Source organism: Scatophagus argus, chromosome 20, assembly GCF_020382885.2.
Source record: "Scatophagus argus isolate fScaArg1 chromosome 20, fScaArg1.pri, whole genome shotgun sequence".
NCBI classification, from domain to species: domain Eukaryota; kingdom Metazoa; phylum Chordata; class Actinopteri; family Scatophagidae; genus Scatophagus; species Scatophagus argus.
In genome coordinates this window covers 12,786,879-12,801,382 of record NC_058512.1, presented here as the reverse complement: position 1 = coordinate 12,801,382, position 14,504 = coordinate 12,786,879, and the positions used below count along the sequence as shown (strand labels likewise).

Genomic DNA, 14,504 nt, shown 5'->3' with positions numbered 1-14,504 from the left:
CAAGGTCTAAATACATTGAAAAGCATTTATTTAAAATCCTCTACTCAAGTGGCTGAAATTCTTTACGACACACAGTAATGATGGATTCTCTCTAACATGAACTGAGACTTGCTTAACTTTGCTAACTGTTTTCAGTGGTTTATTGTAAAACTGGTTGGCAGCACACCAAACAACACATGCAACAGAATGAATACTGTACATTACCATGCATATAGTTGGAGCCACTGAACTCTGAGTACAAAAAAAAGTCCCTTATTGATCAGACTACTTACTGGAACATCAAAGGTCGAGCCATTCAATTACACAATAAGCCTGCATGAGTGACCACCACAAAGTTGGAACTTGGCATTCTGAGCTGCCATGACTGCACATAAAATAGTGATTGGTTTTGGTGAGTTTATTCTTTCCAGAGTCACAATATTGCACAAATGTATCACAACCATACAAGGTGAGATCCACTGGACAGAAAGACTTAATCCCCACGGCAGCAGAAATGTGACCCGAATGCTGCCACACAATCATTAGAAGTAAAGGACATGGCGAAAAGTTGGTACAACTAAAGAAAATGCTTTGACAACAACCTTGTCAAAAAATTCCTGGAATAAGGATTCCAAACAATCCAAGGGTATCCATTTACATATATAAAAGAAGTGCACATCACTTTGACACAATGGGTAGCAGTTCACCTTTAGCCTTCATTGTTTTGATCTTGGCCTTAATGTTGTCATCCATCGCCTGTCGGCAGCGGTGGGCATAATGTGCCAGCGTCTCCTCCTTCTCATCCCACGGTGCCAGTGCATGAAACACTTCCGGAGCGGCGAGACTGAGCTCAGCTATGGCCGCTGTACGGGAGATGGTGTTGCGGTCCACACCGACCCGGTCGAAGGCCACCTTCATGGAAACGCTGCGGCGAAACTCTTTGAGGGCTGCCATGTAGCGCGCTATCACACCCACCACGTTTTTCACTGGAATAGAGACATACAGGGACACAATCAGTACAAAGAAAAAGCAAATGAATGCTGTATTGAGCAATGAGCACACATATATAGCATAGTGTAGTCTATCTTCATCGTTGTGCCACGTCCTTACTCCTGACTCGGGTGTTTTCTCCGTCCCGACTCCTCTTGCTCTTCAGGGGCCGGTGGTGCTCTAAAGGGTGAAGCTCCATTTCCTCAAATGAGTCGAACACTGTTGGCGATTCAAGCCCCGCCACATCGTCAGGAGAGGTCATGTGTGAACATCCTGGTTCCACCTGATTAGGGCAACGACGCAACCTCATCTCTAGATAAAAAAAAAAATTAGAAAAACTCTCAATTTTTTTCATGTTATAAAACAATAAAAAAGGCAAGATGACTGTAACTATGTTCTCTCTGGGTATTATAGGTCAAAGTACGTGAAAAATTATTTTTTGCTGGTGTTTTATTTTTGTTTTCATTTTGATTTTGGCACTCCTGGACTTTTCACGCCAGTATGAGTATATATGAGTATCAAATTTTCTGATTAGCATACCGATTTATTTTACTTTTTCTACTACTGTTGTCACCAATATTGTCTTTTTATCAGTTTTTTCTTACTATTTGAATCTATTTTTTAATATATTTATCATTATGTGAGGCACTTTTAAAGGCAATGTTGTATGAAAGATACTGCACAAAAACCAAAAAAGCAATAATTTTGTGAGAGTGAACATTAATAGACAGCTCATTCATCAATAGGTGGACTTTCAAACCAAACTCTACCTGGTCGTAGTTTGTCCTGCAGGAAATCACAGATGAGTTCAGCTTTTTTAGTGATTTCTTGCTGCAGAAGCTCTTTGTCTTGCTTCAGACTGGAGATGATCTCTGTCATCTGTTGGTTGCGGTTGCGTTCTGCACAAAGTAGCGCTTGTAGCTTCTCCAGCTCATTCTGCCCCCCTGCAGATATACACACACAAAGAAACAACAAATAGTACGCAATAGGAAGTCACACAGCATATAAAAAAAAATCAAGTTTTATTTACACTGAATGAAAAAAGAAAAAAAAAAACATATCCAGGGTTGATCATTGCATGTTTGTCCCAGCCACACAACAAGGCTGTACCTGCAGTCCTCTCTGTAGTCTCTGTGGCGGAGCTGCATCTCTCAGCCTGCTCTGTGGTCCCTGTCATGCAGCTGCCTCCTCCCAGCAGTTCCATCTCTGAGTCCATTAATCCTGCACACCCCAGATCCTGTCCATGCTGGGGCTGAGGGCAGGTCGTGGGTGTGTGTGTGATTTGAGTGTGTGTGTTTGGAGCCTGACAAGCCTGTGAAACACTGACAGTGTCCATCATTGCCAGCCCAGTGCAAGCTGAGTGAACAGTAGTGCCAAAATCCTCTGCTGATGTTGCTTCCTGCTTGACCTTCTTGCCGGCAACTGCTCCTCCTGCTGCCCCGCCTCTTTTCCTGGATGGGCGGGGCTCGTAGTCCCCATCTTCATCTGTGGCCGACGAATCGCATCCAGCAACATCAAACAGCCGGCTGCTAAACTCCTCCCCCTCTGATGCAGCTTCGCTACAGGAGAGGTCACATGTTGCCCTCACTGACAACTGGAAGGTAAGAAAGGGTGGACAGATGGGAAATTAAGGTTATAGAATGAAATCGCAGAGTTAACATCACCTGGCACCTCAGTGAGTCTTAAGGGGACTTTGCTCAGCAAGGGGTGTACCACGCAGCCTGTGAGGACAGCTGTGTAACTGTGTAACTTTGATTTTAGTTAGATTTGAATTTTACAAGTCATCCCTGTTTTTAATGTTATATGCAGTGTGGACTCACTGAGAAAAGGTCTGCAGCAATGAAGCAATGAAACATTTTCTTTACCTTATTGGACGGACGCCCTCCAATACACCTCTCCTGGCCCTGGCTGACATTCGTTAAGGCTCCACAACCTTTGCTATGTTCGCTGAGGGGCCAATGGTAGGCGTGTCCAGCGCCACAACTCCACACACCGACAGGGATGTTGTTACTGTGTGGACCAGGTTCAGGTGTCAGCACGGCACCGTAGGGACCGCAGGTAAGGTGCTGCAGGCTGGGGATGAGGTTGCAGATGGTTCCGTGGCTGTGAGCCCAGCGCACCAGTTTGCACAGACTGTCAGAGGTGGTCTGGATCAGGTCGGACATGATTGAAACCTATGGAGAGCAGAGGGAGGAGAAATTTTTAGTTAAGTGTATAGCAATTGTTTAATTACATCACATAGAATTAGCCTCTGTTCTCATGTCTATTTTTTACAATCAACCATCCATGGACCTTAACTCAAAACTACCATGTCTTGATATCAACCTCCTGCTCAAATAACTGTAGCATAAATTAGGGCTAATTAATTAGTTAATTATGATTTACAATTAATTTGCAGAATTTAATTTAATTTTAATTTGGGGTGGTTATTTAATGAATTATCTTGTCAATTAAATGTCAAACAAAACTAGGTCAAAGCCCAGAATATGGCTGCACATGTACGGTCATTGTGCTCCTGTGGACATAACTGCGGACAGGACTGTTTGCTGCCTATTCATTTTCAAAGGGCAACAGGGAAACTCCAGCACTCGACCTAACAATGGTAGAACTTCATCACTCATTTCAGGGACTTTTGCATTTATAGGGCTGACCTCGCTTTGTTGCTGTCCAGCCAAAAATAGTAAAAAGTGCATCATAATTTCCCACAGTCCAAGGCTACTATCCTGTATGACACGAAAAGCCTCAGACTGATACATCTGAGTAGATGGTACCTGGAAAATTTTTGTTTACATAAAGACTAAGCCAATTATTTATTATCAGTTCATTTTGGTAGGTAAATTTCCTTTTTTTTCAGTCCTGCCCTAAAATATTTAGATCTTACTATTTGTATATAGTCTCTAATGAAACCTTTCATTTACTTTAGAATAGTGTAGATCAAAGTCACTGTGATTATAGAAAGCAAATTTGTAAAAGTAAAAAAAAAAAAAACAAAAACAAAAAACCTCACACAATAAGAACTTTAATTTAATTGAAAACTACACTCAAAACCATCATTGCGAAGAAATCCTGTCATCTTGTCAACCAGATTGCCTACCTGTCTATCACGTCTGTCTGCAGATAAACCACTATTTATCAGGTACAAGAACAAAGCTCCGACAGTCCATTAACATATTTACCTTTTTTATTGTGAATTCCAGTTGGAGTCCAAACAAGTTTCATATAATCGCATCGTCCTCTCATTTATCCCGTCCGCACTTGCAGGCCGCTTCGCACAGAGGCGAATATCTTGTTATGACAAAAATAATGATGGACTGAATATCATGAATATCACATCATACGTAGGCCTGAGGCATTTGTTTATTGTACTGATTACATTCATTGCCAGGAAGGTTAAACATCGCCAGAATACAACTTGAAAGTCGCTTTACTGCCAGCAGCTGGACAGGAGGAAAAACTGCTGTTGTCTCTCACTATGTGATATAACACTGACCTCTGGCGGTCGGAGTGCATCAATGCACAGAAAAGGAGCCGGATTGTAAGATTCACAGTTTATTTTTCATTTTAGGCATACAGCTATAATATAATATAATATAATATAATATAATATAATATAATATAATATAATATAATATAATATGATATAATATGATATAATATGATATAATATAATATAATATAATATAATATAATATAATATAATTGTAGTTGCAGTTTTGTGCTGCAAAGCAACAACATTAAACACGCCATTCACATTAATGAACAATAATTTTACAAGGGACAGTTTTTACAGTGCATATGGTGCTAATACGTAGCTGTATATTTTTTTGCTTATTTTTTTATAAACTCATTGATAGGTTGATAATGATTTCAGTCATCAGTCATTTCATCAGAATAGCCTACAGTCGATGACTTACAGGACCTACATCAATATGATGTCATTCATCGCAGCCGTAGATGGAGCTTTTTAAACGAGGATGTGTGGGTTTTTCCATGTAAGAATTCAGTAACTTGACTGAACTTGCTCCTGGCTCCACCCTCCGTTAGTCAGCCTACTACGTGTTAAGACTGGTGCTTTTAACTCACAAGCATCTCGGTGAGAGGAGGGGAAAAAAAGACTTTCCCGGCCCTTATCTGGAAGAATAAAGCAGCTACACAGCTGTCGGAAGTTTGTCCAGTTTAAATTTTATCCGGTATCTTCCCGTGGAGAGAACACATCCAGTGAAGACCGGTTTCCTTCGCGTTTTTGCACTTAGATGGAGTTCTGCATGGAAACAAATGATATTTGAACCCACAGACCGCAGCGGAGAGAGGAGGTGGGTGTCGGATACAAGACTCTGTGTTCCTGTTCTTGTTCTTTTATGCACGGACCTGTACAAGCTTGTTTGGTTTTGACAATAGTGGGAAAATTACCCATTTGTTGCCGTTGCTGCCGCTGTGTGATCTAAAACCCATTCAAGTTTCAGAGAGCTCTTAAAGATTGAATCCTGGGAGAAAAAAACAAGTTCTGTAGGCAACTTTGCAGTGAAAGACAGGACACAGAAACAAACAAACAAACAACAACAAAAGACATAAGTGATTTCAATACTGAAATTATGGCATTGAAGGCCAGAGTGTTGTACGACTTCAACTCTGAAAACCCAGGGGAGATCTCCATAACCGAGAATGAGCTGGTGACTCTGTTCAGCGAGGAGGAGCTGGAGGGCTGGCTGGAGGGGGAGAACAGCAGGGGGGAGGCTGGCCTCTTTCCTGCCTCCTATGTGGAGATCATCAGGGACCACATCACTTCCAACACCAACAACAATGGCTTCTCCTCACCCAAAACCAAAGCCCAGACACCCACCCACACCTCCTACACATCCTCAAGCACCCAGTCTCAGAGAGGACTCGGGGCCGGCAGCGGTGGCAGTGGTGGAGGCAGCTTCCACACCAGCCAGGGCAGTGATGACGATTGGGATGATGACTGGGACGACAGCTCTCCTGCAACTGATACGCCTCAGGGCCTCGGCAGCACGCCCCCCCTGTACCCGGTGACTTCTTCATTGCCTGGGCGACGTGAAAGCACCCAACAGCCTCAGCAGCAAGCCAAAAGCTCAGCAACAGTGGGAAGGAATCTGAACAGGTTCTCCACCTTCGTCAAATCCGGAGGAGAGGCCTTCCTGCTCGGGGAGGCCTCTGGTTTTGTGAAAGATGGGGACAGGATCTGTGTGGTGATGGGGAAGCATGGACCCGAGTGGCAGGAGAACCCATATCCATTCACATGTACCATTGATGACCCCACCAAACAGACCAAGTTTAAAGGCATGAAGAGCTACATGTCCTACGGCCTGACCCCGACGCACACCAATGTTCAAGTCAACCGCAGGTACAAGCTGTCCTCCTCCTCCGCCTCTCACTCCTCCTCTTCCATCTGTGTTGTTTCCAAACTGGCATCTTCTCCAGAACCCCGGCCCCCCCACTCACTTAAAGTAAATGTTTCTGTGGCTTTTCCTGTGGCCTTCTGCATTCTAGAGTATTCAGGAGTCTCCTCTGTCCTTTCTGAGATTCCCTGTGCTCCTTTCACACTGTCAGTAGGTCTGTCATTTCAAACTGAATCTCTTACATTTCGGTTTCCACTTCTGCTGGGAAAATGTTTTTTACACTTCCTTATTTACTTTTACACTTCTTTTACACTCTCCACATCACACTCCCCTCAAATCCTCCCATCTGTCTTCCTTTCCATCACCCCTGCAGGTATAAACACTTCGACTGGCTGTACGCTCGTCTCGTGGAGCGTTTCCCTGTCATCTCAGTGCCCCACCTGCCAGAGAAGCAGGCCACCGGCCGCTTTGAAGAGGACTTCATCTCCAAGCGGAGGAAGGGATTGATCTGGTGGATGAACCACATGACCAGCCACCCTGTGCTGGCGCGCTGCGACGTTTTCCAGCATTTTCTGACATGCGGGGCAGATGAGAAGGCCTGGAAACAGGGCAAGAGGAAGGCAGAGAGGGACGAGCTGGTTGGGGCCAATTTCTTCCTCACAATCAGGTAGGAGTCTGGGTTTTGTACTGCAGATGCTGGGGGTTCGGTTTCTGGATGCGTGCAATGTAGATTACTGTAATTATTCCAACAAATTATTTCCAGCAGCCCCAGCGGAGTTGCAGGTTTGATGTCAGGTATTTTCAATCCAAGAACAAGGGCTTTTCCTTCTAGAGTTTCCTTTTTTCAACATTATTCAGCAGTCATACAAGTGATACATCAAAGCCATTGTAGAAGAGACATAGACCAACATCTCCACCAATAAGAGCAGGAAACAGAAGAAAATGAAAGGGTATAACAACACAAATCAGAATTTCAGTAAGTGCTGTGGTCACCTTTGTAACTTAAACACTGTAACTCTAGTTTCTTTTTATTGTCATCTGTATTACACACTAACTCAACCAGCAACTGAACATATCAAGTTACAGCCCATTCTCTGGAGGTTGTTAAAGGCATTCTGGGAAGGTTAAGAAAAAGAAGGTACATCAAAACCAGAAATATTAGCACTTCACACATGTGAAAATGAATCAAATTAATGACATACAGGTCATTGCTGGTCAAAATAACGGGAACTCTTAGCACTGTAATACATACCCCGTGAAGCTAATGTGTCAGAAAGTGTGCAAGAAAAATTCTCAGCTCTTCACCCGCACTATGTGCTGGAAAATAATGCAGCTTCAAGTCTTTGGAGTTCAATGCAAAACAGGTTTTACACTACATATATTTCATATGATTTTCATAAGACTTCCTTATAAAGTTTTTGCTGTTGGGTTCCTTTATAGTATTGTGTATGGTGTCCCTGTTGTTTTGGTATAAAGTAACAGTGCCCTTCAGAAAAATCCTTATCAGTTTTCCATGTTTCCTTGTGCTGTAAGTGGAAGCTTTCATCATGGGAACAGCTGATAGTGAGGATGAGATAAGTAGATAAGCAGAACAGAGGAATAACTTGTTCTCACATCTGTGTATAATAAATATGATATAATTCTTGAATTTGAAATACATCAGGTATTTCGAAATAAAGCCAGAAAGTCTTAAATGATCATCTTTTAATTATTTTTTATAGCACGCCTTCTGTCCCACTGGACCTCCAGGAGGTGGAGAGCAAGATAGAAGGTTTCAAGACCTTCACCAAGAGGATGGACGAGAACATCGTGGTTGTGAACACCACCATCAACGAGTTTGCTCGCAAACAGGCAACAGGGTTTAAGAAGGAGTACCAGAAAGTTGGACAGTCCTTCAAACTCCTGGCACAGGCATTTGAGCTCGACCAGCAGGCCTACTCAGCTGGCCTGAACAAAGCCCTTGCTGAAACTGGTGAGGCCTACGAAGCTATTGGCGAGTACTTTGCTGAGCAGCCACGCCAGGACTTGGATCCCATTTCTGACCTGCTGGACCTCTATAGAGGACACTTGGCCAATTTTCCTGACATCATCCACGTGCAGAAAGGTGGGTATGAAGGAGTGCTAAGTCTGAAGTCTTCAACGGATGTACAATTCCGCTTTCATTGTAGGATGTAAATGCCATTCATGTACCCTGAGTAAAAAAAGAAATTGTGTAGTTCTTTGGCAAGCAATGACATAAGTTTTGAAATAGCATTAAATCCATTAACACTCTTGCATGAAATGAAACAGATGCAGGACCTAACATACTTTTCTTCACAGGCAGGTCGGAGGTCAAGGGTTAGCATGAAGTGGTAGGGTTGGTAGGGAACAAGTGGTCAGGACTTATGCTCATGGATGCCTCTGCAGGGTGGAGAGCTGAATTCAAGAGGAATTCATAACAACACGAACCCTTTCACTCTTCGTTTCCATGCTGCAGGCTGTATAATCTCCTCTGAAACAAAACATTTTTTAAATATTTTTTTTACTTGCATTGGAAAATAATAACTGTGGCGTTTCCAAAGACCATCACACCCGTGGCCTCCCTATCTATTCATCATGTCAATATAAAGGCGAACAATACACAGAGACCCAGATTCTGACTGTTTCAACATCTGTTTTCATTTACTGAATTGCAGTGTCAATCAGGGTTGAAAACTGAAACCCATGGCCAGTCCATTGTAACACTGTGAGAGGCTGTATTCGCTCACTGGAAAACACAAACACAGTAAAACACACTCACACAGACATGCACAAAGGACTTGCAGTGGAGTTAGCTTGTTAGTTCCGTGCAGGTTGGGAGGAGGGAGTTGCTCCTGGCACACAAAGTCCTGACGTTTGCCAAAAGCTAGAGGCACTGTTTCTATAGTCCACTGAGATCTGTTCTCTAGATACAATCACGGGGCAGCACTATGGAAACACAGTCTGAATCCCAATACCCAGAGACTGACACAATCTCACCTGCTTTCTGATTGACAAATAACACATTGTTTTCGGCCTATGAAAGAGCCTCTAAATTCTAACAACTCTGAACATTTCCCTCACTTCTGCTACTCTGAAAGATTCTCTTCCTATTATTTAAGTTTTGAGTAATAAGCTTAAATTTAAATTGATTACTTAACTTATGTAATTTGTGAAATTACTCTTAATATATGTCTGTTTCGACCATGATCTTATTTGCACAGAATGAGACTTTATACTAACATTAATGGTTCATAATGATTCAACCAGGCAAGGGAAACTTGTATTCGATGAAACATGAGGAAAACTTTACCCAAACCTTCACAAAGCTAATTTATTTTAACCTTAACTAAAATGAATTTAGCTCATGTTAACCCTCAAAGTGGACCCTGAACTTAAACAGAATTCATAGTAATGTCACAGGATATGAGCTCATCACTTCTGCTTCCATTTGTCCTCAGATAAAGCACCGTCATCATTATTAGAATACCAGCAGGGTTTTCACTTCTGTAAATCAGAGCTAGCACTGCTTTGTATTAAAAAAAAATCATGATCCGTGATTCTATTATTGTTCTGTTCTTTAGTATTCTCGGGCATATGGCCTTAGCATGCTGCTTTCATGACTGCTGTTTAGTTGCAAACTAATTGACAAACGATGAATTATACAAAGGGAGTCAAAGAACTCATGTACTTGTATTTGGTAGATGATGTAATCGTCCTGGCTGAGAGATGAAGGCGCAGACTCTGAGTAATCTGCCACTGCTGTCATAGGGTGCATTTTTACGTAAATAACATCCCCACACTGCAAAGTCTGCACTGCTGTTGCGATGGTGAAATAACTGAACTAGCCAAAGGTGGTTAGTTTAGTCACTGTTCCCATAATAAGTCAATTTGATGAAGAAACGTTATTGTGAGAAAGCTGAAGGAGCATGTTTGCTGTGTTGAATATATATATGCATATATATATATATATATACATATATATATATATATATATATATATATAAATATCTGCTTTTCTTTAAGCTTTTATTTCTACCTAAATAAACCTTTGAATGACATACTTTCGAATTAGGACACAATGAAAACCTGACTTAGGCAGTTTCACTCTCTCCGTAGGTCTGCATTCCACAGACCTCTATAGCACTGACCTCTAATGACAATCAAATTACAGAAACATGTCAACACTGCAGCACAGATTAACTAGAAAAACAGCAGTTGACCTCTGAAGTGGACAGATTTGTTGATCTAAATGTCCCTGTACAGTATCATCTGACTTTGACAGTTCTGTCTGTGAGGTCTGATGAATGAGAGGTGATCCTTGGGCCTCTTGTCCTGTGTTGCCCTGGGATGGTAGGAATGCAAAATGGAGTGATCTCAGGATTAGCTTCCCCTCCTCCTCTTTTCTTCTCCCTCTTTTCCTCCTTCCTCCTTGTGATACGGAGAGTTCAAGAGGAGGAAGAAGAAGAGGGGAGGGCTGGGTATGTGTGTGTATATGTGAGAGGACTTGCAGATAGTTACAGGGCTGCACAAGTTTCCCACCAGCCAATAGTACAAGAGTTCAGATTACAGCTCTGTAATCGCCTTGGCACCAAGGAGAGCAAAGTCCAAGCTAAATTCAGTTTGTTGATGTTCTTGTGCAGGCATGGTGTATATTTTTCCATGTGTATGTGGGTGAGATATCAGGACAGAGACATAGAATATTTAGCACAATAGAATATTTAAGAATTGGAAAGAAATAATGGTTTGGGTTTAAATAACTTGGGTCCGTATTTAGCCCACCAGTTCAGCCTTGTCCATTGTTTCTTGCTTGCTGGTGTAAACATACTTACATTCATTTGAAGAAAAAACAACAAAACTAATCAATAAGGCTGCTAAAAATGTATTAAATAAACTACGATATTTCACATTTCTTTAAATTTTACCATCCCTGTCCAGACAAATGGTGTTAACTTTGAGTATGGTGAGGTTGCAAGGCTGCATTTATAATGGTTTTCCTGTGACTTGGTTTTGCTTGTTATTACCAGTTCTGTGAATTCTAATTTTAGCCTATACATGCTGCACTGTCTCAGCCTTTTCCCTTTCTTTTTCTTCCTCTTCCCCTATTTTTTCCAGGCGCCCTGACCAAGGTAAAAGACTGTCCAAAGCAGGAAGGTGAGCTCCACGACCGCTGCAATATCATTTCCTGTGCCACGCTGGCGGAGATCCAGCACTTCCACCGTACACGTGTACGTGATTTCCGCTCGCAAATGCAGCACCACCTCCATCAGCAGATCAGCTTCTTTCAGAAGATCACTGCCAAGCTGGAGGACGTGCTCCGGAGATATGATGATGACCAGTAGGAAGAAAGAAAGAAGATGCATTATGAAGGCCTTGAGGAAATGGGGAGAGACTTGAAGGTTGGGAGGGGCAGGGTTGATGGGTTTGTCCTCGAGTAATGGAGAACATCTCTTTGTTCTTTAAGAAATAAAAGTATTTGATGCCATAGATGCTGGGCCTGGTACAAGTGTTGGAAGAAATATACCACTCTTTTAAATATAGGTCCCTGGACTATGGAATGACAACTTCTTGGATTATATGGACGGCTCTGATGAATGTACCAGTAACAGGGATTTTGCTGATGCCCCAGACACATCTTGCAACTCTGCGGGACTGCAAAGATATTAAAACCAGCTGCTCACAGTATGACGGGGCTGCTTCTCGTTTCAGGGTCACGTGATCTCTCCATGTCTTCACTGCCTCACCACTTCACGAAAACCCTCCCTCCGAGAACACGGTAACTCAACAGAGTGGAAGTTTTAATGATTGAAAGACAGGATTTAATGAATTTAATATTTTTTGTTTTCTCTGCATCTGTTTTTACTTGAATAACCTGATCAGTATTGTTTTGATAGTATGGAGGTCATTTTTATGAATATGGAAAGAGGCAAGCTGGGCATAATCTACTCCGTTGAATCAGTTTAGTTCTTGGATGTCTAACGTCTCTCACAACTCAAATCCTGTCACATTTTTACCGTATTGCAATATGAAGCCTTGGCTTCAGGATTTTAGTTTGTGTTTCCTGTTCTAAAACAATAATTGATGTGACTGATCTTAAATTTTTGGCAAACTCTTTGCTGTGCCTCAGTCTTTTTCTTTAGGTTACTGCAGGTCTTGGGTTATTAAAACCCAAAGTCCATGTGGGAAGACTGGAGGCTCAGGGCACAGACATTTCACTGTGATGAATGTTTCCTTGCTTTCTGGCATTAAAGCTTTGAATCCAGATCTCTCAGATTTAAAGCCACTATCTGTTGACTTATTGTAGCATATTTCAAATTACAAATTCTTCTGATGGAATGTTTTTTTGTTTGTTTGTTTTTCTTTTTGTAAAAGACTTTGACAATCTTGGGTAAAATCACAGTGTTTTGTTCACATCATCCCTCTCAGACGGCTTAGTGGTGCTGTATTTTTCAATACTACCACTTGGGGGTGCTAAAGTTGAACATTTTCAAAATTCTACTGCGAAGTTGTACATATAGTGGCTTTAAGGACGCTTACTCTTCTCGGTATGCTAACCATCTACCCTAAAACATTCTTGTTAAACCAGTAAGTGACCTGAATAAGCTCAGAGAGCTGTTTGTTGGTACTGGGCTTGAAAAATCTTCTCAATAAAAGCTGGAATCTTTTAACTTTCAGTAGACAACATCCTCTACTGATTGATTCAGAAATACAGAATTCACAATGATAAAACTGTTTCTTAACACTTTTATTGTAACACAAAAGAACAGCGTTACATTAAATAAATGAAAGTAGAATCTATTTTAATCATGTATCTTTATTGTTTGTTTCCCTAAATATAACTTAGATATAAAACAACAGTGGCCTTTGTGCAGTCATCCTTGGTGTCGGTGTCGGCTAGCCGAGTCCCAAAATTCCTTTAGGGCCTGATACGTACAACATGTCAAAGGAAAGTCTTGTCATTTTTGATGCAGATCTTAAGACATTTAATTTCATTGCTTTTGTTCAGGATATTTATTCATTCACTCATTCATGTATTTTAGTTACATGTAAATTCCAACACTGTTTATCAAAATCAAAGGATTTTGTAAACAGTGTGAAGCAGGTGTATCCGCTACTTTGGATAAGTCCTTAGTAAACAAAATACAACACAAGAGATTTAGAACAGTAATTCTAAATAAGTCTAATTTAAATACAGGGCATTGTTTAAATGGTTTGTTCATAGCACAGACCATAAAAAAATCAATGTTGTGAAGAAATGAAAATACCAAATCTACCAAAATGTTTTCTAGAGCCTCATTTGTGCGTGAAATCTGGTTTGCAGTGGAGAACAACATTACATAGACTTATGTATATAAAATTTCTTTAAATCACACTCACTTTCTTAAGTAAGACATCTGCTCCATCATGTTTTCATGAACATCTGTATTCTGTGCGTTTTCATTGCAAAGTTTTCCCAAAGAGAAGAAGAAGCGTGTTATCATTTGTTTTTCCAGAGGAGGCAGCAGCAGTCCAGTCCCTGATATCTGACACCAAAGTTCACAGACTGCGGGTCAGATTACTGCAGTCACAGACTCTTCATTATTTAGACGAGTCTCTCACTCCTCTCTTCCCTGTTTTCGTTTTCGTCTTTACTGGTTTTTAGATAATAATTTCAAATGCTTATTCCTGGATATTCTGAATCAACATCAGTTCATAAAGATATTCTAAGAATTATTTTCTTACACATCATATAAGAAATAAAGCTCTCCTGCTGCACTTAATCCATTAAGTCTCACAGCAGGAGTATCTGTTGGTCAGGCTGGTCATGGGGTAATTTGAAACACAATTATTTGAGTAACACCAGGCTTTATATACATGACAACGCTGAGAAACCACAGCAAGCCTTGTGATGCATGTGTGGGTCAATGAACATCTGGAAACATGTTTCAAGTACTAATTTGAAATAACAAAAATTGTATGTATCTGTAGGCAAAGATTATTCAGTGGATCTGCTGGGGGCCTAGTTTTGCAAGCTCCATACAACCTAAAGAGAGTTTATGTACAAAAATGATCCCCAAAAAAAAGTTGGGACGCTGTGCAAAGTAGAAACAGAATGCAATAATTTTCAGATTGTGAAAAGTGATCCTCAGCCCATGTAGCAATATCCTTTGTACAAAGTACAAAGTGTTGAAAACATCCACT

General features: G+C 41.2%; 2 protein-coding genes across 3 annotated transcripts; one reads left to right on the top strand and one right to left on the bottom strand.

The window, feature by feature from the left end:
* Positions 1-34: 34 nt before the first annotated feature.
* Positions 35-4,387, bottom strand: LOC124051379. Its single transcript, XM_046374691.1, has 6 exons — positions 4,146-4,387; positions 2,835-3,143; positions 2,080-2,563; positions 1,740-1,913; positions 1,090-1,281; positions 35-965 (listed from the first exon to the last, which is right to left on the bottom strand). Exons 2-6 carry the CDS (start codon positions 3,132-3,134, stop codon positions 658-660), a joined length of 1,458 nt encoding a protein of 485 aa, XP_046230647.1. The 5' UTR covers positions 3,135-3,143; positions 4,146-4,387; the 3' UTR covers positions 35-657.
* Positions 4,388-4,819: 432 nt separating this feature from the next.
* Positions 4,820-13,127, top strand: LOC124051376 (sorting nexin-18-like). 2 transcript variants are annotated; one of them, XR_006841820.1, is made up of 5 exons: positions 4,820-6,331; positions 6,700-6,993; positions 8,048-8,430; positions 11,439-11,716; positions 11,804-13,127. XR_006841820.1 is itself a non-coding variant. In XM_046374682.1 (4 exons), exons 1-4 carry the CDS (start codon positions 5,562-5,564, stop codon positions 11,663-11,665), a joined length of 1,674 nt encoding a protein of 557 aa, XP_046230638.1. In that variant the 5' UTR covers positions 4,820-5,561; the 3' UTR covers positions 11,666-13,127. The 2 variants fall into 2 exon arrangements, 1 of the variants encoding a protein (XP_046230638.1); XM_046374682.1 differs by having other exon boundaries at positions 11,439-13,127.
* Positions 13,128-14,504: the final 1,377 nt, after the last annotated feature.

Coding starts and splice junctions, on each gene's coding strand:
- LOC124051379 (XM_046374691.1), bottom strand. CDS start 3,134: ATGTCCGACCTGATCCAGACCACCTCTGACAGTCTGTGCAAACTGGTG. Junction 1,914..2,079: donor GACTACAGAGAGGACTGCAG/GTACAGCCTTGT, acceptor GTATATCTGCAG/GGGGGCAGAATGAGCTGGAG. Junction 966..1,089: donor AGAAAACACCCGAGTCAGGA/GTAAGGACGTGG, acceptor TCTCTATTCCAG/TGAAAAACGTGGTGGGTGTG.
- LOC124051376 (XM_046374682.1), top strand. CDS start 5,562: ATGGCATTGAAGGCCAGAGTGTTGTACGACTTCAACTCTGAAAACCCA. Junction 6,994..8,047: donor AATTTCTTCCTCACAATCAG/GTAGGAGTCTGG, acceptor TATTTTTTATAG/CACGCCTTCTGTCCCACTGG. Junction 8,431..11,438: donor CATCATCCACGTGCAGAAAG/GTGGGTATGAAG, acceptor TATTTTTTCCAG/GCGCCCTGACCAAGGTAAAA.